Source organism: Zonotrichia leucophrys, chromosome Z (genome assembly GCF_028769735.1).
Source record: "Zonotrichia leucophrys gambelii isolate GWCS_2022_RI chromosome Z, RI_Zleu_2.0, whole genome shotgun sequence".
NCBI lineage: Eukaryota > Metazoa > Chordata > Aves > Passeriformes > Passerellidae > Zonotrichia > Zonotrichia leucophrys.
Genome location: NC_088200.1, coordinates 58209939 through 58233747, shown reverse-complemented (window position 1 = coordinate 58233747; position 23809 = coordinate 58209939). Strand labels below are relative to the sequence as shown.

Sequence of the window (23809 nt, the reverse complement as noted above, 5' to 3'; positions counted from 1 at the left end):
CCTCAGTGAACCAATACAACTCTCAATCTTATTTCTTCCATCTCAAAGCCATTACTGACTGCTGATAGCACATTTTGAATTTCTGCTTAGACTAAGGGAAAAACAGGTGGCAAAACATACAATTCTGTCAGGTCATTATTAGTACTGTGGTAAGACAATGATAGAAAATACTATGCGATGGTTCAGAATGTAGCAGATGTCTGCAGTTCAGCTATATATATTCAAATTCTGCTCCCTATAAGTCTAAAGAGCTATGTTTTCTCAAGTTATTGAGGGATCATAAAGATTTATGACATTTGCCAAACAAATTCATCCTTAAGAAAGTGATTCTAAATCCAGGATCTCAAATCTATTTTTCTTTTCTGGCTATAAAAGTCACATTCCTCTCTCTCATCCAAATCCCAAACCAAAACATGCTAAGATCGCAACAAAATACTTCCAGTCCTACTGTATTTTGAAAAATTACTGTGGTGAGTTGCCCCTAGCTGGACAAGAGGTGCCCACCAAAGCTGCACAGGGGAGAGGAAACAATGTCAGGCTTGTGGGTCAAGATAAGGACAGGCAAATAATTATTCACCAGTTACTGTTGGGCAAAACAGACTTAAACAGGGGAAATTAATTTGCTACCAAATTAAAGTAGGTTAATGAGAAATAAACCCAAATCTTGAAACACCTTCCTCCCACCCTTGCTTTCTTTATGGACTTCCCTTAAAATTTTCTCTACCTCCATCCCCCCAGCAGTGCAGAGAAATGAGGGCTGTGATCAAATCATCACACAACTCTACTGCTCCTTCTCCATTGGGGAGGACTCCTCACACTTTCCCCTGACTCTAGGATGGTCCCTCCCATGGAAGACAGTCTTCCATGAACTTCTACAATGTGGGACTCCACATTGTGGGACTCTGCTTCTCAAGGACTGCAGTTCTTAAAGGACTGCTCTGGTGTGCATCCAGTCTATTCCACAAGGTACAGTCAGTCCTTCAAGATATTCATGCTCCAGCATGAATCCCCAACAGGGTCACAAGTTCTGCCAGCAAACCTGCTCCAGGACTACATGGGGCACAGAATCTGCTTCAGTGTGGACCTTCCAGGGTCACAGCCTCCTTCAGGCATTCACCTGCTCCAGTGGGGGTCCTCTTTCACTCCTATGCTCATGAATGCATTTGCACCATTTCCACTCTTGGAAATTAGCTATGAGTGTTGTTGCAGAGGGAAACTTCTATTGCTACAAAGAAAATAAAAACTGGAAGGAAAGTGAAGGCCCTTGCCTTTTTGAAATCCTCTCCTTTCCACATGGCAGCACTCTCTAGGCTCAAAAATTCTTGCCACAGTTGCATCCTCAACAGCACCACAGGGTGCCTTCCTTCAGTACTTTTAAGTCTGAAACCTTTTACACATCTTCAAGACCTACAAGAATTTCTCACAGGTCTCCTAATAACCTCATTGATTGATCTTATGGCAGATAGAATAAATAAGGAAATAAACAAGAATTAAGAAGGTTGGAGTTTCCCACAAGCAAGGAAGACTTGAGAGCCAGTGAATCCCAGCCAAAGAGAACAGGTGGAGGGAAGATTTCCTCCATGCTGCTTTAAATACACATGATACAGATTAAAGTCTTTATACACAAGAGAAATACTGCCTTAGTAGAGATTTTTCAGAAGCTGATTTTTCTGGTTTGAACTGTTCTACCAATGAGAAGGTGTCCTGGGTGGACTATATGATGCTTTTATCCCCAATCGTCTCATTCTGTTTATGTTGAATAATAAGTTTTGCACCTTTAAGAGTGTTACAGAGAGTGAAGGGGGAGAGAGAAGAAGCACACAGTTTGTTTTCAGACACTGCACTCACTCCTCCACATTCCTGCTCCTGACTGTGTTGTCTGCGGACAGACAGCGGGACAGAGAGCTCTTCTTTTGCTTTTTAGTTAGTGTTAGCTAGCTGGGGCAAAGAAGTTCCCTGGACTGTTTTTTTTCCCTTTTCTTTGGACCTCTTGGAACTGCTCTGGACTGAACACCCAGGAGAGCACCGGCAGCTGCAGCTGTGGCCCACTGGGCCGGCCCTGGCCTGCGACAATTCCAGCACAGAAAGACTGATCAGAGACTGAGTGAGCTGCTGCTTGAACCCGGGGTTTTCTCAGTTTGTCATCTCTTTTAGAGTGGCAAGGGGTCTCATTGTTTTGATACTGTTTTGGTCTTATTGTTTAATAAACAGGGGTTTTTTTCCACCTTTCTCCAAGGAGGTATTTTTCTTTCCTCCCGGACCAGTTGGGGGGGGGGGCCGATTGGATCTGCTTTTCCCACCAGAGCTCCTTTGGGGGGATTCTTCCCCAAATTTGCTCTAAACCTGGACAAATACATGAATTGGCGCCCAACGCGCGGCTGGAAAATGTGGAAAAAAGCCCTATTAATTGTGTGTCTGTTGTTGTTAAAGCAGTTAGTAGCTATGCTGCTTGAACCCCTGATGTCTCTGGTTGTGAAAGCCTCTGTATGGCTCTGGGCTCTAGACCTTTTTGAGGTTTCAATACCTTTCTGGTCATTAGGATTATTGTCCTTAACAAGTAATTTTTACGGTAGAGGGGTACGGATTGGAATAGCTGTTGTGCTGGCCTTGATTTATAAAGCGTTCAAAAAGATACTGACCTCTGTTTACAGCATGTATGGTTTATGGTTTCTTCATCCTACCCTGCATCCCAATTCCAGTGGTATGTTTTGGGAATTTATTAGTAACTACACTCAGTCTGTTAGAGGAGGAGCTAAGAATGAGACTTTCCAGCCTTCCCTTTCCCTCTTCTCCTTTGGATCGGTTATGTCACTTTTTGAGAATGTTCAGTTTCCCCTGAATGTTAAAGAGACCATCTTTCTGGTATTTAATTTGGTAAGTTTCCTCTATATGGTCTGCAGCTTCTCTAGAATGAGGGCTGAGATATCCAGAGGAGCTGGTGAGACCCCTGATCCAGAAGCAGATGCAGGCGTGAAAAATCCTGAGTGGGGTGGAGAATGGGAAAATATAGGCCAAACCCTGAAGGAATTTTCTGATCCTGTAGACTGGGATTTCCCACGGGAACAAATTCAGAACGCAGCAGAGGTGGGGAAATACCTAAAGGAGAAGTGCCATGACGATTCTAAGGAGAAAAGGCTAATTGCAATAAGCTGGGCCCTGGCCTATGCTTATCGCACTTTGTTAGATACTGTCGGGCAGCAGACAGAGGCAGGGGGGCAGGGAGATAAATCAGCTATCCCAGTCACTCAAGCTGTAGCCAACAGCCCAGGCTCGGAGCCAGCAGCCAGACCAGACAGTGAGCCTAAGCCAGCATCTAAACCCATGGCTGTTGCTACCAGTACTAGAAGTGGGAAATGCACGGAAAAAACTGATCGACCAGTGGATGATGATGATGGTGATACAGGAGAAGGAACCTCAATGCCTCCTGACGTAAAATCAGGAGTCAAAGCAGCAGGTGCAAGATCAGACGCAAATATTGAGTCTTATTCCCTGAAGGACCTTCGTGGCCTAAGGAAGGACTACACTCGAAGGTCTGATGAATCCATAATTAGTTGGCTGGTCCGTCTCTGGGATGCTGCAGGCGAGGCTACAATTTTGGATGGCACTGAAGCCAGGCATTTGGGATCCCTGTCACAGGATCCTGCCATCCAAGGAATGATGAGCGGGGCTAATCCACACAGCCTCTGGGAACGGGTCCTAAGAAGTGTAGCACAAAGATACCTGTGCTCAGACGATCTCTATATGCAGCAAACCCAGTGGAAAACCATAGAACAAGGGATTCAACGCCTGAGGGAAATGGCAGTAGCTGAGATTGTCTTCTCAGATGATGGAAACATTGTAACTCCAGACTTGGTACCATGCACATCTGTGATGTGGAGAAAACTTGTACGACTTGGGCCACGAGAATATGCTTCTGCTTTAGCAATGATGAAGCAGGATGATGGTGAGGAGACTGTGCTGGATATGGCAAAGAAGCTCCGAGCGTATGCAGACACTGTGAATGGCCCAACACATGCCAGAATCGCAGCGGTGGAAACACGTCTTCAAAAATTAGAGGACAAGATAGAGGAGGGTCACAAGAAACTGAGGGAGGAGATTAAAGAGAGCTTTCTCCAAATCTCGGCGGTACAGATCAGAGGTTCTGGTACCCAACGCAGACGTTCCCCAGACGGCGAGAAAAAGTACATCCCACGAGCTGAGCTGTGGTTCTATTTGCGTGATTGTGGAGAAGACATGAGGAGATGGCATAGACAACCTACCTCTGCTCTGGCACAACGGGTGAGACAACTGAAGATTCAGAGAGGAAGTTCCAAAAGGGAAGCAGCTCCAGTGGCCAGTAACCGAACTGTCACATATGATGATAATGACAATATTTTTGATCCCCTTGAAGGAACCTCCAAGACATATGCCCAGGGAAAGAAGGATAACCAGGCTTAGAGGGGCCCTGCCTCTAGCCAGGTAGAGACTGGGGAAAACCGTGTTTTTTGGACTGTGTGGATTCGTTGGCCTGGCACATATGAACCACAAGAATACAAAGCTTTGGTTGACACTGGTGCACAATGCACATTAATCCCATCAAGACATGTGGGGACAGAGTCTGTTTCTATTGCTGGTGTGACAGGGGGATCACAGGATTTTACTTTGGTAGAAGCTGAGGTGAGCCTGACTGGACATGAGTGGAAGAAACACTCTATTGTGACTGGCCCAGAGGCCCCATGTATTTTGGGCATAGACTACCTTCGAAGTGGGTATTTCAAAGACCCAAAGGGACTCAGATGGGCATTTGGAATAGCTGCTGTAGAGACAGAGGGTGTCAAGCAGTTGAAGAGCTTGCCTGGACTGTCAGACAGCCCATCTGCAGTAGGTCTCCTGAAGGTGGAAGAGCAACGAGTGCCAATTGCCACCTCAACAGTGCACCGCCGACAGTACCGAACGAATCGAGATGCTGTGATCCCCATCCATAAGATGATCCGAGAGCTGGAGAGCCAAGGGGTGGTCAGCAAGACCCACTCACCCTTCAACAGCCCCATCTGGCCTGTGCGAAAATCTGAAGGAGAATGGAGATTGACTGTGGACTATCGTGCATTGAATGAAGTGACCCCACCCCTGAGCGCTGCTGTGCCGGACATGCTGGAACTCCAGTACGAGCTGGAGTCCAAGGCAGCAAGGTGGTACGCCACTATAGACATTGCCAATGCATTTTTCTCCATTCCTCTGGCAGCAGAATGCAGGCCTCAGTTTGCTTTCACCTGGAGAGGCGTGCAGTACACCTGGAACCGATTGCCCCAGGGGTGGAAGCACAGCCCCACCATCTGCCATGGACTGATTCAGGCTGCACTGGAAAAGGGTGAGGCTCCAGAACATCTGCAATATATTGATGACATCATTGTGTGGGGGAAGACAGCAGCAGAGGTGTTCGAGAAAGGGGAGAAAATTATCCAGATTCTCCTAAAAGCTGGCTTCGCCATCAAGAAGAACAAAGTCAAGGGACCTGCCCAAAAGATCCAGTTCCTGGAGTAAAGTGGCAAGATGGATGGCGTCAGATTCCCACTGATGTCATCAACAAGATCACAGCAATGTCTCCACCCACCAATAAGAAAGAGACACAAGCTTTCCTAGGCGCCATAGGTTTTTGGAGGATGCATATTCCCGAATACAGTCAGATCGTGAGCCCTCTCTACCTGGTCACCCGTAAGAAGAACACTTTCCACTGGGGCCCAGAGCAGCAACAAGCCTTTGCACAGATCAAGCAGGAGATTGCTCATGCAGTAGCCCTTGGCCCAGTCAGGACAGGACCAGAGGTGAAGAATGTGCTCTACTCTGCAGCCGGGAACCATGGCTTGTCCTGGAGCCTTTGGCAGAAGGTGCCTGAGGAGACTCGGGGTCGACCACTGGGATTTTGGAGTCGAAGCTACAGAGGGTCTGAAGCCAACTATACTCCAACAGAGAAAGAAATCTTGGCTGCCTATGAAGGAGTCCAGGCTGCCTCAGAGGTAATAGGCACTGAAGCACAACTCCTCCTGGCACCCCGACTACCAGTGCTGGGGTGGATATTCAAAGCAAAGGTTCCCTCTACGCACCATGCCACCAGTGCTACATGGAGCAAATGGATTGCTGTTATCACACAGCGCGCCCATATTGGAAAACTGAATCGCCCTGGGATTCTGGAAATAATTACAAACTGGCCGGAAGGTGAAAACTTTGGTCTCTCTGACGAAGGGGAGCAAGAAGTGACACGAGCTGAAGAAGCTCCACCATACAACCAACTGCCAGCAGAAGATACACAATACGCTCTCTTTACTGATGGTTCGTGCCGCATTGTGGGAATGAACCGGAAGTGGAAAGCAGCTGTATGGAGCCCCACACGGCAGGTGGCAGAGGCCACTGAAGGAGAAGGTGGATCAAGCCAACTTGCTGAACTCAAAGCTGTTCAACTGGCCCTGGACATTGCTGAGAGAGAGAAGTGGCCAAAGCTCTACCTTTATACTGATTCATGGATGGTAGCCAATGCTCTGTGGGGATGGCTGGAGAGGTGGAAAAAGGCTAACTGGCAACGTAGAGGAAAGCCAATTTGGGCTGCTGAAGAGTGGAAAGACATTGCTACCAGGGTAGGGAAACTGCCTGTGAAGGTCCGCCATGTAGATGCCCATGTACCCAAGAGTAGAGCTAATGAGGAGCACCAAAACAATGAGCAGGTAGACCAGGCTGCAAAGATAGGGGTGTCCAAAATAGACCTAGATTGGGAACATAAAGGAGAGTTATTCTTAGCTCGATGGGCCCATGATGCCTCAGGCCACCAGGGCAGAGATGCCACCTATAAGTGGGCACGAGACCGAGGGGTGGATCTAACCATGGACAGTATCTCTCAGGTTATCCATGACTGTGAGACGTGTGCTGCCATCAAGCAGGCCAAGCGAGTGAAACCCCTCTGGTACGGTGGGCGGTGGTCCAAGTACAAGTATGGGGAGGCCTGGCAGATTGACTACATCACACTGCCCCAGACACGCCAGGGCAAGCGCTACGTGCTGACCATGGTGGAGGCCACCACTGGATGGCTGGAAACCTACCCTGTGCCTCATGCTACAGCCCGGAACACCATCCTGGGCCTGGAAAAGCAAGTTCTGTGGAGACATGGTATCCTTGAGAGGACTGAGTCAGACAACGGGACTCATTTCAAGAACAGCCTTATCAACACCTGGGCTAGGGAACATGGCATTGAGTGGGTGTACCATATCCCCTACCATGCACCAGCTGCAGGCAAAGTGGAGAGGTACAATGGACTGTTAAAAACCACATTGAAAGCATTAGGTGGGGGATCTTTCAAGAACTGGGATCAGCATCTGGCAAAAGCCACCTGGTTAGTTAACACTCGAGGCTCTACTAACCGAGTGGGCCCTGCCCAATCTGAGCCTTTGCAGAGAGTAGATGGAGACAAAGTCCCAGTGGTACATGTCAGAGGTTTATTAGGGAAGACAGTTTGGATTAATCCTGCCTCAGATACAGACAAACCCATTCGTGGGGTTGTTTTTGCTCAGGGACCAGGTTGCACATGGTGGATAATGCAAAAAGATGGAAGAACACGATGTGTACCTCAGGGAGACCTGATTGTTGGATAAAACCTGTATAAATATCACTGTTTCCTGAATGTTATTACCATTGTCTGTGTATAGTTGTATAATGGATGTATCATGTATGTACTTGTAGAGTTAGAATTTATATTAGTTTTAGTAGTAAGCAGACGATATGGGGATAAGGGGTGGAATGTCCTGGGTTGACTATATGATGCTTTTATCCCCAATCGTCTCATTCTGTTTATGTTGAATAATAATAAGTTTTGTACCTTTAAGAGTGTTACAGAGAGTGAAGGGGGAGAGAGAAGAAGCGCGCAGTTTGTTTTCAGACACTGCACTCACTCCTCCACATTCCTGCTCCTGACTGTGTTGTCTGCGGACAGACAGCGGGACAGAGAGCTCTTCTTTTGCTTTTTAGTTAGTGTTAGCTAGCTGAGGCAAAGAAGTTCCCTGGACTGTTTTTTTCCCTTTTCTTTGGACCTCTTGGAACTGCTCTGGACTGAACACCCAGGAGAGCACCGGCAGCTGCAGCTGTGGCCCACTGGGCCGGCCCTGGCCTGCGACAATTCCAGCACTGAGAGACTGATCAGAGACTGAGTGAGCTGCTGCTTGAACCCGGGGTTTTCTCAGTTTGTCATCTCTTTTAGAGTGGCAAGGGGTCTCATTGTTTTGATACTGTTTTGGTCTTATTGTTTAATAAACAGGGGGGTTTTTCCACCTTTCTCCAAGGAGGTATTTTTCTTTCCTCCCGGACCAGTTGGGGGGGGGGGGCGATTTGATCTGCTTTTCCCACCGGAGCTCCTTTGGGGGGATTCTTCCCCAAATTTGCTCTAAACCTGGACAGAAGGGTAGGAAAGAACAAACCAAATTACCGCTGTGATCACAAGCTGATAATGGAGTATACAACTGCAACTCCAACTTTCATTAATAGAAGCTGGGTAGGAGTATGTTATTTTGGTATCTAACAAGAGAAGAAGGAGGATTAGAAGTGCTCTGACAATTTCCTTTGATTTCCATTAGAAAATATTGACTGCAAAGATGAAAATATTACCAGAAAACGCTATCTCAAGAGGCTGTCACCAGCATCAGAATATATAAGAGCCAGATGCTCAGAGCTTGGAGTGACCTGTTAGACCAGAACACTCAATGCCCTTTTTCTGCTAGTTTTTAGTGATAGGACTGCAACCACCTGACAGCACAAACTGTTTATATAGGGATTGTCTGACTCAGCACAAAATGAGATGCAGATGCTCAACAGTAATTTTTCTGACAACACAAGAGAATGACTGCACTCTATTCAGCAAGCAGGCACTATCAGTAGAAAAAGCATAGAAACAGCTTACTAACAATTGAATGAAAACTTCCTGAAGTTAAGTGAAAAGTTGCATGTATCACTTATATGAAGTGAGCATGAAAAATTGAACTAACATAAGATGAGAGGTTTGGGTTTGTTGCTTGTTTCTGTGTTAAGTTTCAGCTGTTATATTGCCATTTCCAATCTGACAAAAAAAAAAAAAAAGCTCAAAAATTAAGTCATATACACCCAGAGCAACTCAGTCACTGATATATTTACCATCATTACAAGGTAACTCATGAAAACCCATTGTGATGTATTGCTTCAGACACTGCACCCGTAACTTCCTTTTACTGAGGTGTAGCACATCACAATTCTCACAGGTTCAAGCTGCAAACACACTTTGAACAGACACTGCAAAATGGCAGTCTTGCATTTGTCTCAATCTCTACTCTTCAAAGTTCAGGTAAGGATAGACACTTCCCCTCCTGCACCTACTTTACCGTTGCTCTAGGGTTTAGCCAAGGAGAGAAGATGACGCGCACGTCTGTCAATTCAGTATAGCTTCAGAACCGAACAGCGTGTCTTTTTGTCTTTAACACTGAGTCCACCAAACAATAGTTTGTATTAACTCAGGTATTGCTCTTTTGCAAGTTCTCAGCCTTTCAGCAACCTTACCCTCCTACAAAAAAAATGAAACTTAACCGAGACACAGGAGTAATAGAATTCAGTTACCTTTGAGTTGCACCATTAAAACCTAAAATATGTTTTCACCACATTAATAACAGCTGTATTTGAGCTGCCTTACCGAATTGCAAGGTGAATACTCATAATACTTGAAATTAATACATGAAATGTCCACCAATTAATTGCTTAAAACAATCTTTGTCAAATTCTTGAAAAGAGTATTTTGATTTTGTCTTAGCTTGCAAATGCAAGATGCGGCTGGGGGTGTGTATTCTATTGCCATCTTTTAGAAGTGGAGCAGTTATTGTCTGTTAATTGGGCATTTTCTTTATCTCTTCCACAGCCAATCCTCTCTCCAGGAAATATCCTCTGTTAATGGGGCACTGAGTCTCACTGCATGACTCATAAAATCACATCATCCTATTGTGAGATGCTTTGCCCAGGGGGAGAAGCCAAGCATTCCTTCTGAAATACAATCTGAGATATGGAACACAACAGGAAGCCTTTTCCCACTGGATTCCCAGAAGTATACCAGGCCCAACTGGACCGACTGGACCGTCAGAGGAAAACTGCACCCTTCTACAGGATCCCTGCTCCAACAGAACCACCCCTGTCACTGCAGGAGGATTGCAGCCACCATTCAATCAGACTGCTAACAACACGCTGACCTACAGAGTGTCAGGTTGTATTCTGACTCTGTCAGTGGTTTTTGTATTTCTCCTTTTTTATTTCTATTTTTCCTAATAAAGAACTGTTATTCCTACTCTCATATCTTTGCCTGAGAGGTCATTAATTTCAAAATTGTAATAATACAGAGGGAGAGGGTTTACATTTTCCATTTCAAGAGAGGCTCCTGCCTTCCTTAGTAGACATCTGTCTTTTCACACCAAGACAGATCTACAGAAATCCACCATCTGCCAAAACCAAAAGTTTGGAACAACAGATGTGTAAAATGCATTTTCAGGGCTTCTTTTTGAACAAGTAATGAAATGAAGATGAGTCATCACATTATCATAAAAAGCAGTTTTATCACTTTCACATTTACAAATATACATGTTATTATAATACCTGCTGGAAAAAGCCACAGTTCTTTAGATAAGAACAAAAAATAGATACAGATAATTCAAGTATATATTAAAAGTAATAAAAAAATTCAAAAATTAGCATTTTAACATAATAATCAACATTCCTACTCCACTGCTCATCCCTCTGTAATCATCTTGTTTAGAGGTGCATCAGTTAGAGCGATGGCTGAATAAACTAATTAGATTCATGCAAGAATGACAAAGATACAGCAATTTTTTAAGAACATATGAGATCATACAGATACAGGAGCAGGGTGCTCGTGAATACACCCAGGACAGCAGTGCAGCGAATCATGAACAAACAGATCGCATTCCACACAAAATGCATTCTGACACACTTTGCATATGTACACCTGTGTGGGAAGGATAGAAAGACAAGTCAAATTAGCGGAACTTATCATCATCGCACTACAGTAGGGCAACAGTTACATCATCATGATAATGTAAACAGACTGCACTGCTAGCATCACAGAAACTCAACTGAATTAAATCTTCCGGCAGCAAATGTATTCGCAGGCTTGAGCTCAGAACACTGTAAATGCTTCCAAATGGGAAGCTTTTTTTTATGCAGCTCCCTAGGAAATTACTTCCCACACTTCTACAGACTTTGCAGTCTATAAATTGTGACTGTTTAACACCTAAGTCTAATTAACCATGACATTAACTTTCATAAGTATTCTTCTGGTATTTAGAATATAATTCTAAAGGATCACCTTTATTTCTCACACCCCTCAATGCAAGTTACAATGCCTTTCAACATACTTACATTTTGATCTTTCATTTCTCCTTGGCAGCCTTGACAATACCTAAAAGCAAAATTTTATATTTTAACTGAAAAAAAAGGAGTCAAGACTGTGTAAATCAATGTTTTAAAAAGATCTCATACATTGTAACAATTTCTGGCAATTACTTCACCTATTCAACTGAACTCACAGATCATGGAAACTACAAGTACTTCTTAATGCCAGAGATGCCCCACACCACCCAAACACCCAGGATCTCCAGCAGCAAAGAAGCTGTTGCCAGCTATTCTTACTTTTGTGACAAAAAAGTTATGGAATCTACAAGCACACTCATTATCACAAGTAAGATTTGCATACCGTTCCCCTTTGTATTCTTCCAGTGGAACTTCCTGAAAGGCATCTAAAGGAAACAAGTGATGGTAAGACCGAGCCAAGTGAGGTGCAGACACTAACGTAAGACCTGCAAACAGACAACAGAATTGTTACAAGGGAAGAGGTACTGAAAAGCTTTTCTGTATAAAATAAGCTAAAAAGGAAAAATAGTATTTTTAATTACTCAGCGGTTGACAGCTTCTAAGAACTTTAAAAAGTAAAATTACTTGTTCCATTACCTAAACTTGCAATCCAGTTTTAAATCCAAACACAAAGAACAAGCAAATCGATAAAATTTTACTGAAAAGGTTTAACTCAGCCTTCAGAAATACATTTACAACACAGTGGTGAAGTTAGGAAGCTCCTTTTGGCAATGATGGCTCTGCTGTATCTCACCACCAGCTAAAATGATGCCCTGTTACAAAGCTCTACTACAGCTTGCTGTACTACTGCCAAAATCACGCCACAGTCCCATCTCAGCTAACATTGGTCTGCTGGTTTTAAAACAGTTAGTTTTTGTCACACTAACTATCATGTGGCTGTGTTTTGGATCTATGCTGGAAATAAGGTTGATTAGGCAGGAGTGTTTCCTTTACTGCTGAGCAGTGTTTACACACAATCAAGAAGGCCCTTTCTGTTTCTCACTCCACCCGTGAGTAGGCTCGGGGGTGCACAAGGCATTGGGAGGGGATACAGTCAGGACTGCAGTCAACAGTGCACCAAGAGAACAAAGGGATATGCCACACCATGTGGCATCATGTTCAGCCTATAAAGCTGGGTGGAGAAGGAGGAAAGGGGAGGATGTTCAGGATGATGGCATTTACTTTCTCAAGTAACTGTTACCCATTACAAGAGTCCTGCTTTCCTGGAGATTCTACTGATGGGAAGTGGTGAATGAATTACTTACTTTGCTTGTCTTGTGTGCATAGCTATTGCCGTAACTTTCCAATTGCCTTTAATGCCACCTGTGAGTTATCTCACTTTTACTCTTCTGATTCTCTCCCCATCTCACCAGTGTGTGGGATAGTGTGGGGCTGAGTTGACAGCTGGGGTTAGACCATGAGAACAGGTGGGGCATGGCTGGCACAAATGTCTCACTCACTCACTCGTACTGTACATGTCCAAACTAGTTCTCCTGATCACTGCAGCTGTGGAGAATCCACTGCAGATACACAGGATTTCTCCAGTTACACTATCCCCTTGCTGGAATGCAACTCATGCCAGTGGGAAAAACTTGAAATTAAACTAGGATAAAGTGATCCAAGCCCATAATTATTTCATCCTGTTGCCATATACAGGCATCCTGGTAATACCTACTGTGTTTCAGTCATATGCCTCTGGAAGCTAGGAGAACAGCACCCCCTCAAAATATTAATATTATAAACCACACTAATCCTCCCTCCCACCCTCACTAGGAGCAATGGAGAGAGGCATCATTGCTTGCACAGTCCATTAACATTCGCAAGACCAAAGGGCCCCGTTTACAACTCTACAGCCTGTCTTGTGTCACTGTGCAGACTGCCCTTGGGTTCAACTTGGAAATCTTCCACCCACATACACATGGAGAGGAGAGTACTTCTGTCCTCCTGCTCCAAAGCACTCTATTTTCATGGCTTTACACTGAGAACTCTGAAACATGAGTGTGTTGAGAAGTTATCATTCCCATGTGCATCACCTCTCTTTCCTATTTTGCCTTAGGTATATTCGTTATACCAACGAATATGATACAGCTTTACTGTTACAGGTACAGTCCTGAGAGACATTTCTATGAAGGTGACATCCCAGGTCACAGAAATGCAGGACTCAAAATAAGTATAGCTGAATTTTTCTACCCCTTAACTCTCTTACCATGAACTCTTGATTCATCTGCTCACCTCTTCTTACCACTTACCACAGATCTTGCATTCCACAGGAAGCTCACAGTATTTGGCTCTGCACTGAGGACAAAAATATCCACCCAGTGTAAGACCTGGGTCACTGTTATTTTCCAATTGCCTACAGCAGAAAGAAACAATTCAGTACTTAAGAAATAATACCATGCTACTACATAAGTACAAATAATGTTTTCACATCAAATAATTTAAAAAGTTTCACTAGATTGCATGTAACAGTTTAATGTATAAGTGTCAGAAAACAATTGATATGGACAGATATCAGTTACCACATTTTCTCACCAAAGACCAAACATTTCCATATAAAGGAGCCAATCTTTAAAAATAAAGGTATGAACAATAACTGCATGCTTGTTTCTTTTTAGAGACAAAAACATTCTATTGCCTCTAAGATGCACATGGTAACTATTCTTTCAAATAGCACACTGCTGTTAGATGTTGTTTCATTCTGAAATTCAGACTCCCCTATCACCCTGGCAAACAATGACTCTTTTCATTGAGAAGTGCACTGGTACAATCATCAAATGAGGCCTCTATTTTATACTTCCCTTTAAAGTCATGTTAGGAAATACATAAAAAATACTTTATTCAGATAATACTCTTCCATCCTCATTATTATCTTTTATAATGATAGTAGTAATTAAATCAAGAGCTGCAAGTAATTACTCAACACCTTGTAGCACCTGTGTGCCCCAATCACTGTGTAACAAAACTACGTATCATTTACTACCCTGAAAAAATTTAAATGCAAATTTTAAAACACATATTTAACAGAGGATATTTTTAATACTGGAGCTACTAATGGAAATAAAATGTCTACTAAGAAGTCACAAGACAAGGCTTAGCCTTTTTCAGATTATTTTGCAATACTTTCACTGTTGAGCAGATTTTCTAAATATGACTAATTAATATTGAATTCATATCAGTTCATTGAATTCTAATCAATGCTACTTACGCCATGCTAAAGGAAGGCTTTGCATCTTGATCAGATAGAGAAGCAATAGTATGCTGAGGAAAACCTGAAGAGAAACACATCCCATAGTAAAAATTTTAAACATGCAATAATGTGTCCATTTCTTACTTCAACGAAGAAGTTCAAAGTTTATTCTAGATATTCAGGCCTTTCTCTTTCCCATTTGTTATTACAGGAGAACTGATACACTCTTGCTATATCAAATTCTTCCCAAAGGTCTCTACCTACACCCACACCTCTCTGACTTCACCTCAGCTGAAAAAATGTCTTTGCCATAGACTTTGTGTTAACTGAAGTGCACTGGAACCCCATTTTAGAAGAACAGCTAAAAAGTAAAATATGTGAAACGGTAGGAAAGCAGAGTGAGCAGCATACAAATGTTCACTTAAACAATAGTTTCTAATTAAGGAGGAAATATTTTTGTAAGCATTCATCCAGCCTATATTCACTTTCTAAGTGCAGTGTATGATAGATGAGACTACAGGACTTTTGGGAGACTGATATCTTTCTTTCCTTGTATCATTTATTTTTTAAAGATCATGAGAGGTGAGAAGTTGGTTTTTCCAACTGCTGCTCAGGCTTTACCTACAAGAAGTAAACCTTTTCATTATCTATACCTAGACATAAAAATACATGCATTCTTATCTATGAAAAGGATGGATGAAAGTGAGAACTCAATGCTCTACTTTAGCATTACAGTTCCTATACTGGTTTAACTCCAAGTTTAAATTTATTGAGAAACAGATCAAGAAAAGAAAAGGTAATCTACTTCTTGAAAGAACACTCAAGAAGTTGCTAATGTGTACTATCCACGGTTCCTAAATCAATTAATAGTTGTAATAGTTGCCTTCTGCAGGGAAGAAAGCAGAGGGAGAAATAACAGCTTTTCACCCTTCATTTCTAAGTATTAAATTTATAACAATTACTGTGCCATCAATATCATTCCACTTCATTGTTTCCAAATTCTGTTCAGTAATTTGTCTTACTTAATAAGCTTTATTTAAAAGCTCACTATGATGCAGGAATAACACCAATCTAGCAAAATAAAAGTTAAAACAAAAAAAAAAAATTACACAATGTCTTTACTACATGTCTTACTATTTGTATTGCCTTAACACAGAAGAGGCAATTAAAGAAAAAGAAAAAATCTCACGCTAGGAGTTTGACAAATCCATATCCTACCCATTCGAATAAGGGAGCACTCAGAAGTTGAACTGGCAGGTGGAGGACTGACATGGTGCATCAGCAGTTCCTTATAATGACTTTCATCCAAAATAACGTGGTATGTTCCTGTCACAGACAAAGAGATGCCTTACTATCAGGTTACGAGCCAAAAAAAAATACAAACATATACTCCAAATGACAGAAAATAACTTAGGTAGAAAACACAATTTATCCAAACCTCTTCCTAAAAAGCAGCCCTGTTAATGCTACCCTAAATGACAAGTTTTAAAACTAGTAATAACAGAATGTTAAGTTAGATATGAAGACACAGAGCTTTTTCTTCAGCATTTAACTGTAGTAACCATACTGCAAGAGTTACCACTGTAGCAATGGATATTAACATGTTACACAGATGAAGTTTCACACCACATAGCTTTACATATGGGACAAAAGGTTTGCAAATATACGTATTTTTTCTCTCTAGAGCTGCAGCTACCAGCTGCTAGTAATTTCACTTACTACTGTATATTTTGTGTATTTGGGCAACTCTTTAATTTTCTGCCAGCAAAATGGGAAATATTTATCCTTAAAAATTACAAAATGCAGCAATAAATATATAACAAATTACTTGATTTTGATTTTAAACCTGTGTTAGTAATATAATTACTGAACTTCAGATACATACCACCAGTTTCTCGAGCAAGTACTGTACAAACTCGAACTTCAGCACTTAGGCCGATGACAGATACTCTGATCTTTACTGCTTTTAAACACTTAAAAAAGAGAAAAAAAAAGCATACTCAATTCATGTGCAGAACAAGAAACAGTAAAAACGTTTAAGTCTTAAATGAAAATTAATTGGTGATAACACTACAACTGCCTGTGTTTTGTCCAGCAGCTTGGATGTTCAATGAAGTAGTGAAACTTCAGTTCTGTACCTTAATTAGATCATAGATGTTGGCTGGATCACATGTCGTCAGACTGCTGAGGACTACCAAAACCTCTCTGCTTGTATGTCCTGGCATGTGCCTAAGGAAAGTACACAGTTAATTTACTTATGCACACTAAACTACTTGTATGATAACATCTCCAAGGACCTTAGTGTGCTGAAGTCAGAAGATGACACGATATGAAGTACTCTACAAACTGTAGTAAGATCCTTGTCCGAGCACCAGATTTTCACCTTCTGAAAGCCAAACTTTCCAATATCTAAAATACAGTATTTAATTGGGTAGTTGTTACCTGATTATTTCCTGTAATGAATCCTTTGTACCTTAGCCAAACTCACATGTAAAATTAATCTCCAAACTAGCATACTGTAGTAAATCTTCCTGACTTCTTAAAAAGCTCTAATCAGTTTTTAAGTGTAAATCCATTACTTCTAATTACTTGTAGTTCTTAGTTGAAAACTCCCTTCCTGCTAGTATTTAAATGGCTTTTCATGACACTGATTATCCACTTTGTTCAGTCAGTATCTTTAGCTGTAATTCTTTTTCAGTTTTCCACAAACTGGGATGCATCTCAATACCTCACATTGCAAAAAAGTGCTCTGAATCTATCCTACCTGAAAATTGATCTTTCTAAAGTATGCCAAAATTCTCACAAGTTTATTGTGACACAATATTGTTTCTTTTCCTGTTCTCTTACATTATTAACCCCTAACTATGATCTCTCTCATACTGCAGCCCTTCAGTAATAAAGAACTGCAGTGTCTTTCATCTCAATATCTACATACCATCATCAACTTGGTTTCCAAATTTCATTTCTGTAAGAAACACAACCCTAAATGCAAGCATCTAGTGGTAGAAGATAAAATTCTGCACTACTGGAGTATTTAACTTAATGATTTGTATTGTAAGAGGAGAGTAGCCTTTTAAAGACTCAAGTCAGCATGATGCAAGATGCTACTTCGAAAAAATTCTGTCTCTGCCTCTCAAAAGCCACAATCACAAAGAAAACAAAAAAACATCCTGTATGTACTAACTTTAAAGTCTGCATGGCCAAATTTAGGGAATTATATAGAGAAGGCTCTCCACTGCAGTTCATATCCACTGCTTTCTTCAGAGCAGTTACATGCTTTTTTGAGTTTCCTGTAAGTGAAAAAATGAAATCAATTTAACTGATACAACAAGTTAAAGAACAGAAATGTTTAAAGTGCATATGTAATGAAGTGTACTTGTACAACAGGAACTGGTTTCAGAGGCAGGTCTGTATTTTTCCTTAGAAACTGGTATTTTGATCAGAATGCAGAAAAGAGTAAAAAAGACTTTTACTCCATAGGCACTCAGATGCTAGAAAGTTTAGAAGCCAAAAAGAGTAAAATCACTGCTGGGAATCATTAAGCACTCAACATGAGCGTGACATCTCCCACAAACAGAAAGAGAGTTTTGTTTCCTCTGTTATCCTCAAAGCATGGTTCAAAGATTGGTTGATCCCCAATTTCCCCCATGAAACCTGCTGAAGCCGTAGAGACTGGCCTAACAGCAGGCAGGAACCAAACAAACTTTCACTTCTTAACATCTGATCAGATCTCACAAAACCACAGATGTTGTAACATACAAAATTAACAAACAGGGTAGAAAATTAACTATAGGGAAACCAGAACATATCAGACTTGCATTCTGTTTGAAACTTGATCACAAACAAGCACACAATGACGATTCTGGATCAAAGCAGATCAGAATGTAGATTATGGTTTCAAACAACTTGCAATAATTTATCTTTTAGATTAAAACTATTTATGATAGCATAACTTCATTTTCAGCAGTGTATCAGGCACAGCTTAGAACACCAATGAAAAGGACAAAAACATCTGCAATTTAAGAAAAGAATACTACTTCCCTACCTGAGAGTTCTGTCATTTTTTCAGCTCTTTTACTCTTGGTTACAATTAAGCCAATCTGAAACAGGGAAAAAAAAGACCAAACTTTTCTTAGAAAGTTTTACAGTGAGTTTATTTAGAATTTTACTGTACTTTTTTACGTCTTTAAGGACCAGAATTGTTTAATCATACAAGGCTATAATAAAAGTTTTACTTCAAGTGTAACAACAGCAGCACAACTTGAGGCATTAATTTATAAACACTCCCATACTTTCATTACTTTTGCCAAAAAGTACAAAAAGAAATCTTCTAAAACTTAAATTGTAGAAACAGGCAGAAACAAGAATTTCACTAGACTGATGAATAAAGGATGGGAAGGTATACATAAATTGAAAACAGTTTACTTGGCAGTGTTATAACCAAAACTACCTTTTAAAATAGTTTTCTGCTATTTGCTTCTTGCATGGTTGTACATACCTGACTAATAGGATTCTGGTCAAAGTACTCTTCAACAAAATATTCCAATAACTATAAAGAAAAGTCAAGGCAGTTAAAAACTAATTATACTTTTATTACACACATGCATTAAGTAGATGCAAAACATCTACTAAACTAAAAAAGCAAAACAAAGTTGTTGAGTAACACAAAAAGGGGGAATGAGCCTTTTCTTTCCATTCTTCTTTCACCCTATCCCTCCCCATTCATCCCAAGTAATCAATTAACTGAGATTTCAGAAACTACACCTCCCCTTATTTTACTGAAGTCCAATGTTAAAGTTCTAGATTCCTGCTGTTTCAAGTGGAGGTTTTTAATACACCAAAAAGCACTACTCTGTACAAAACCATCAAAATGCAAGATTTCAGGCTCAAGTATTGTTGGAGAAGACCACACAGAACACAATGTATACAGTTCAATATTATACATCCATATATATTCAATACCAATACCAGATACAGTGGAAATATGCCCACAATCTGAAACAGCAATCCAGTTCAACACTCATCTAGCATCCTTTCAAGTAAGAATTAATTAAAAAACTCAAGTGTAAGAAAAAAATACAAACCAATTCTAGATGTGTAATGAGAACATGTCATCCCCTTAATCTGAGCAATAGTTTCCAAATGTGTCTTCCCATAATATGCCTGTGCAAAGTGTTTTTGCTGTACAGAAGCACATATGCAAGGCAAAATAATGCCACACAGATTTTACTATTCAAAAAATAGGAAAGTGACAGGCAGAAATCAGGAGACAAATGTAGGGATGAGTGATGAGGCTATGCAGACACAGGAGACTGCAATTCTTTGAAATGCAAAATGTAACCAGTTTATAGAGAAACGGTGGCTCAATAAGAAAAAACCGGAGTGCAGGAATACCTTCAGAGTGCAAGTAAGTCTGTTTGGCTTTAAGTCTTGGTCCTCCATCGTTCTTGATCCATCAACAACCACGTAAAGGTGACGCATCTGCATTTCCACCATATGTGAAAATCACTCACAGAATACGTAGTGAAATGAATTAATTATTCCATTTACTTTAAAAAGCCACTACGTCCTCCCTCTGACAGGGAAGATTCAGTAGATAAAGAGATACAATTAACAGCAACTGAAAAGTAATGCATTCTTCCATTTTTTTCTTAAAATAAAAAAAACCCTTCTCTTGAAAAATGCACACTGTTATTCTCCTCTCACGACAAGCTACAAAACATGCATAGTTTGAACATTCATGTCTTCACCTGAAGAGCTCAGTGTTGTACAAAGCAATGTGGTTATTTACAACCCACTTCCACCATGTCCATTTTTCACATGAAGAGAAATGGACAGTGTGAGCACATGTGATCTGACTTTCGCTGCCAAACACACCCTGTGTGTCAACTCTCCAACCCTGAAGAGCCATGCTTCACGTACACACTGCCAACAAAAAAAGAATGCTTTAAAGAACCAATAAATAACAGCGGAAAACACAGTGTTTGGTACGAAGTATGCCAGGCCAGCAGAAGTGTATTTCAGATCTGGCATACCACCTCCAGCCAAATAGTTTTGCACTAAGGACAGAAGGGGTTTAAAGTATTAACATACCATTCCAAGCCGAACTTGTCCATGGTGTTCATAGAGTCTAACAAAACACAGAAGGTTTTAAGTCAAATTCAAATGAGTGAATGGCTCCTAAAACAAAAGTCCAAACAAATCCAATACTAGACTTCAAGTTAAAATGTAGAAGCAACAAACTGCAGACAGTTATTCATGCTGAAAAACCCCACAGATCAATCACAGATTTCATAACTCTCAGAAAATAAATAAGAACTATTTCTTACTACCAGGTTTAATGAAGCTTTAAAATTTTATCCAAACTTGACAAATCAAGTTCTAGCATAACTTGAAATAACATAAAACTCAGGATTTTCTTCTAGCCATTTTTCTGAAATTTGAAACAGAAATCTGTAGCTGTGATACCAGAAGTAGATTCTGCTGTGACAGGAGAAGGGGCAATGTTTTTAACTAAAAGAGGGTTGATTTAGATTGGAGATAAACATGTTTCTACCACGAGGGTAGTGAGGCACTGGAGCAGGTTGCCTTGAGAAGCTGCGGATGCCCCATCCCTGGGAGAGCTCAAGGTCAGTTTGGATGGGGCTCTGACCAATCTGTCCAATGAAAGGAGTCCCAGCCCCTGGCAGGTTGGAGTGAGTTATCTTTAAGGTCCCTTTCAACCTAAACTATCCTGCGATTCTCTGATTTGTATACTAAACAAAAAAAAACCCACACTGATGGAAGATTCCTCTAAGTTGTGCAGATTGCAGCTGCAGTGCTCCGCAGCTTTTCATCAGATCAAGACCTGTAGCTTGCATACACATGGGATACACAGCCTGTATACATTCAGTGTTAAAAGATAAAAATTAATTTTTCATCATTTTTCCTGGCATGCACCTGTCCCTCTGAAGGAAAAGGGCCATAAAGACATCCTGCAGGCATGCCTTATGGCTAATTTATCCCACAGGAACCAGTTTCGGGATGATCAAGCCCTTCTGACTGACCAAATCAGTGCTGTTAGCAGGCTCGTAGCCACACCACGTACCTTTTCCTCTTCGCCTTGAAAAGAATGTCCTCGATGGTTGCCTTCAAAGACCCGGATTCGTCTTCCTTAAGAATTTCCCTAGGCAGAACAGACTGTTACAGTGGGCAGAGGGGAGGCATTTCCTCCTCTTTCGCCAGAAAGGAGAGAGAGGTGAGGGGGGGAAGAACACACCATGTTCTTTCGTAGCCTCCTTCCCAGCGCTTGGTCCGCTCGGGTTCGTCATCCATCTCCGCGGCAGCTGAGGGGAGACCAGAGGAGATGCGGGGCGCTGAGGGAATATCAGGGGAGCTCCGGGGAGATGAGAGAGTTCAGGGGAGACGAGGGGGACTGCGGGAAGAAGAGGGGGGTGAGAGGGGGTCTGAGAGGAGCCGAGGGACACTTAGAGGGGTGAGAAGGGCCGAAGGGGCTCAAGGGCAGCCGAGGAAGACTGAGTAGCGCGCGGGACACGGAGAGGAGCCAGACCCGCGCTCGCTGCCAGGCCCCGCGGTCTCCGACACGTTGGCGGACGCCCTCTTCCGCCTCGGTGCGCCGCCAAACCGTCCCGGCCTCCGCCCGGGCCGCGGAGCGACCGTACCGGGAAGGTTCCGTTGTGTTTTCCACAGGGTCATCAAAATCCTCCGAATGCGGTCATGGAGAGGACGAGGGCCTAGGGAAGACGCCTGACGGAGACATCGATGGAGAGGACGAGCGCCTAGGGAAGACGCCCTGACGGAGACATGGCGCGGAGCCCCATGAGGAGCGCCTCGCTCGTGTGCCCGGGCTCAGCCGCCAGGCTCACGGCATTGCCTGGGTGTCGGTGGCGCTTCTGCAATTAACCGAAGACATTTCAGTAATTAATGGAAGAACGCAGGAGCCTGGAAAAAGCACTGGATTTTAACACATGATTGTGCTCACACACCGGTTAATGAAGGCAGCCATCTATCACCCCACCAGCGAGAGCAAGAAGTTTCAGGTATTTTGATGTTAAGTAATCATGTTTTCCATCTACCTAAAATATTTCTGAGTATTCATGTCACATCACCAAGAGTTTCCATTTCATAAGCACCACAGTGAGGATTAGCTCAGAGCTAGCTGAGCTAATTGCTGATTGCTCTGCAGAGCAATTAAAACTTTACTGGATACGTGGAAGTATGCCAAAACCGGGCTTCAGCTCTTGAATTGCAGGAAAGTTACTGAACATCCGTTTCTAAGGAGTCTCACTCTGCATCCAAGCAAGACAATACATGAGGAAGAAACATGTAAACAGTAGTAACAATCCTTGAAGCGAGACTGGGGTTAAGATTAACCATTTTTGTACCCTTCAGCTTATTGCATTTATCAGGAGAAGTGTATAATTATAACAGAAAGAGAGGAAAAATTAATTAGCTTTCAGTTAAACCATACCTGGGAAAAAGCAATTATTTTTTTGAAGGAAAGCAATCTGAAGACAGGAAAAGAAGAATTCTTTGAAAACTCAGCATTTTCTTCTTGGAACTGAAATAGTTGTTGTTTGAACAACTCCAATTAGAACATACACCATTTTTTTCTTTAGAAGGAAAAAGTCCAATCTCCAAAACAATGTGTCTTCTAAGCTAACACTTTGAATAAAATAAGTGAGAAATGAGACTTCTTTCAGAACAGGAGTATTTTTTATTCTCAAGACCAAGAATCTCAGTGCTGGACTGGAACACAGGATATGCAATAATTTTGTAAAACTTTATTGTACAAGTGCTTGAAATCCCACCATGATTTTGAAATTCATAAATGACATATTGGACACCTTCACTTACAATTTCAAAGCAGTTAGGTTTTTCATTGCCATGAGCGTTTGTAGTCACTGTGCTGCCAGGAAAGCTGGTCAGGCTGTTAGGCAAGACAAAATTTGGGGTATGTTTGTTAGTCATTACTTTATGTGGCCTGAAAAAATGTACAGTTTAGTAAAAAGTATGCCAATCTTGCCACATTTGTCTTGATCAACTGCTTACAAAGACAAGAAGAAACACAAATACAGTTTAGAAACTATGGTATTTGTGGAAACACTAAGAATCTTGAGCATCTCAATTTGTAGATCTGTGAAGCCACGTAAGTGTTTTCTAAGAGGAAGGCTGAATGATAAAACTTCTTGTTGTATACACTCAGGGTTTGAGGACGGGCTGTAATTA

The 23809-nt window shown here is 41.8% G+C and overlaps 1 protein-coding gene across 3 annotated transcripts; it reads right to left on the bottom strand.

Annotated features, from left to right (window-relative positions):
• Positions 1 to 10557: 10557 nt before the first annotated feature.
• GTF2H2 (general transcription factor IIH subunit 2) lies at positions 10558 to 22418 on the bottom strand. 3 transcript variants are annotated; one of them, XM_064736338.1, is made up of 16 exons: positions 22131 to 22251; positions 21840 to 21906; positions 21669 to 21746; positions 20675 to 20711; positions 19976 to 20062; positions 19080 to 19130; positions 18627 to 18681; positions 17766 to 17871; positions 16720 to 16810; positions 16467 to 16554; positions 15800 to 15907; positions 14600 to 14663; positions 13644 to 13747; positions 11738 to 11840; positions 11404 to 11443; positions 10558 to 10990 (listed from the first exon to the last, which is right to left on the bottom strand). In XM_064736338.1, the coding sequence occupies exons 2-16, from the start codon at positions 21893 to 21895 to the stop codon at positions 10871 to 10873; spliced, it is 1188 nt and encodes a 395-aa protein (XP_064592408.1). In that variant the 5' UTR covers positions 21896 to 21906; positions 22131 to 22251; the 3' UTR covers positions 10558 to 10870. The 3 variants fall into 3 exon arrangements, with proteins under 3 accessions (XP_064592408.1, XP_064592409.1, XP_064592406.1); XM_064736339.1 differs by having other exon boundaries at positions 10572 to 10990; positions 22243 to 22418; XM_064736336.1 differs by having other exon boundaries at positions 10572 to 10990; positions 21840 to 21995; positions 22131 to 22192.
• Positions 22419 to 23809: the final 1391 nt, after the last annotated feature.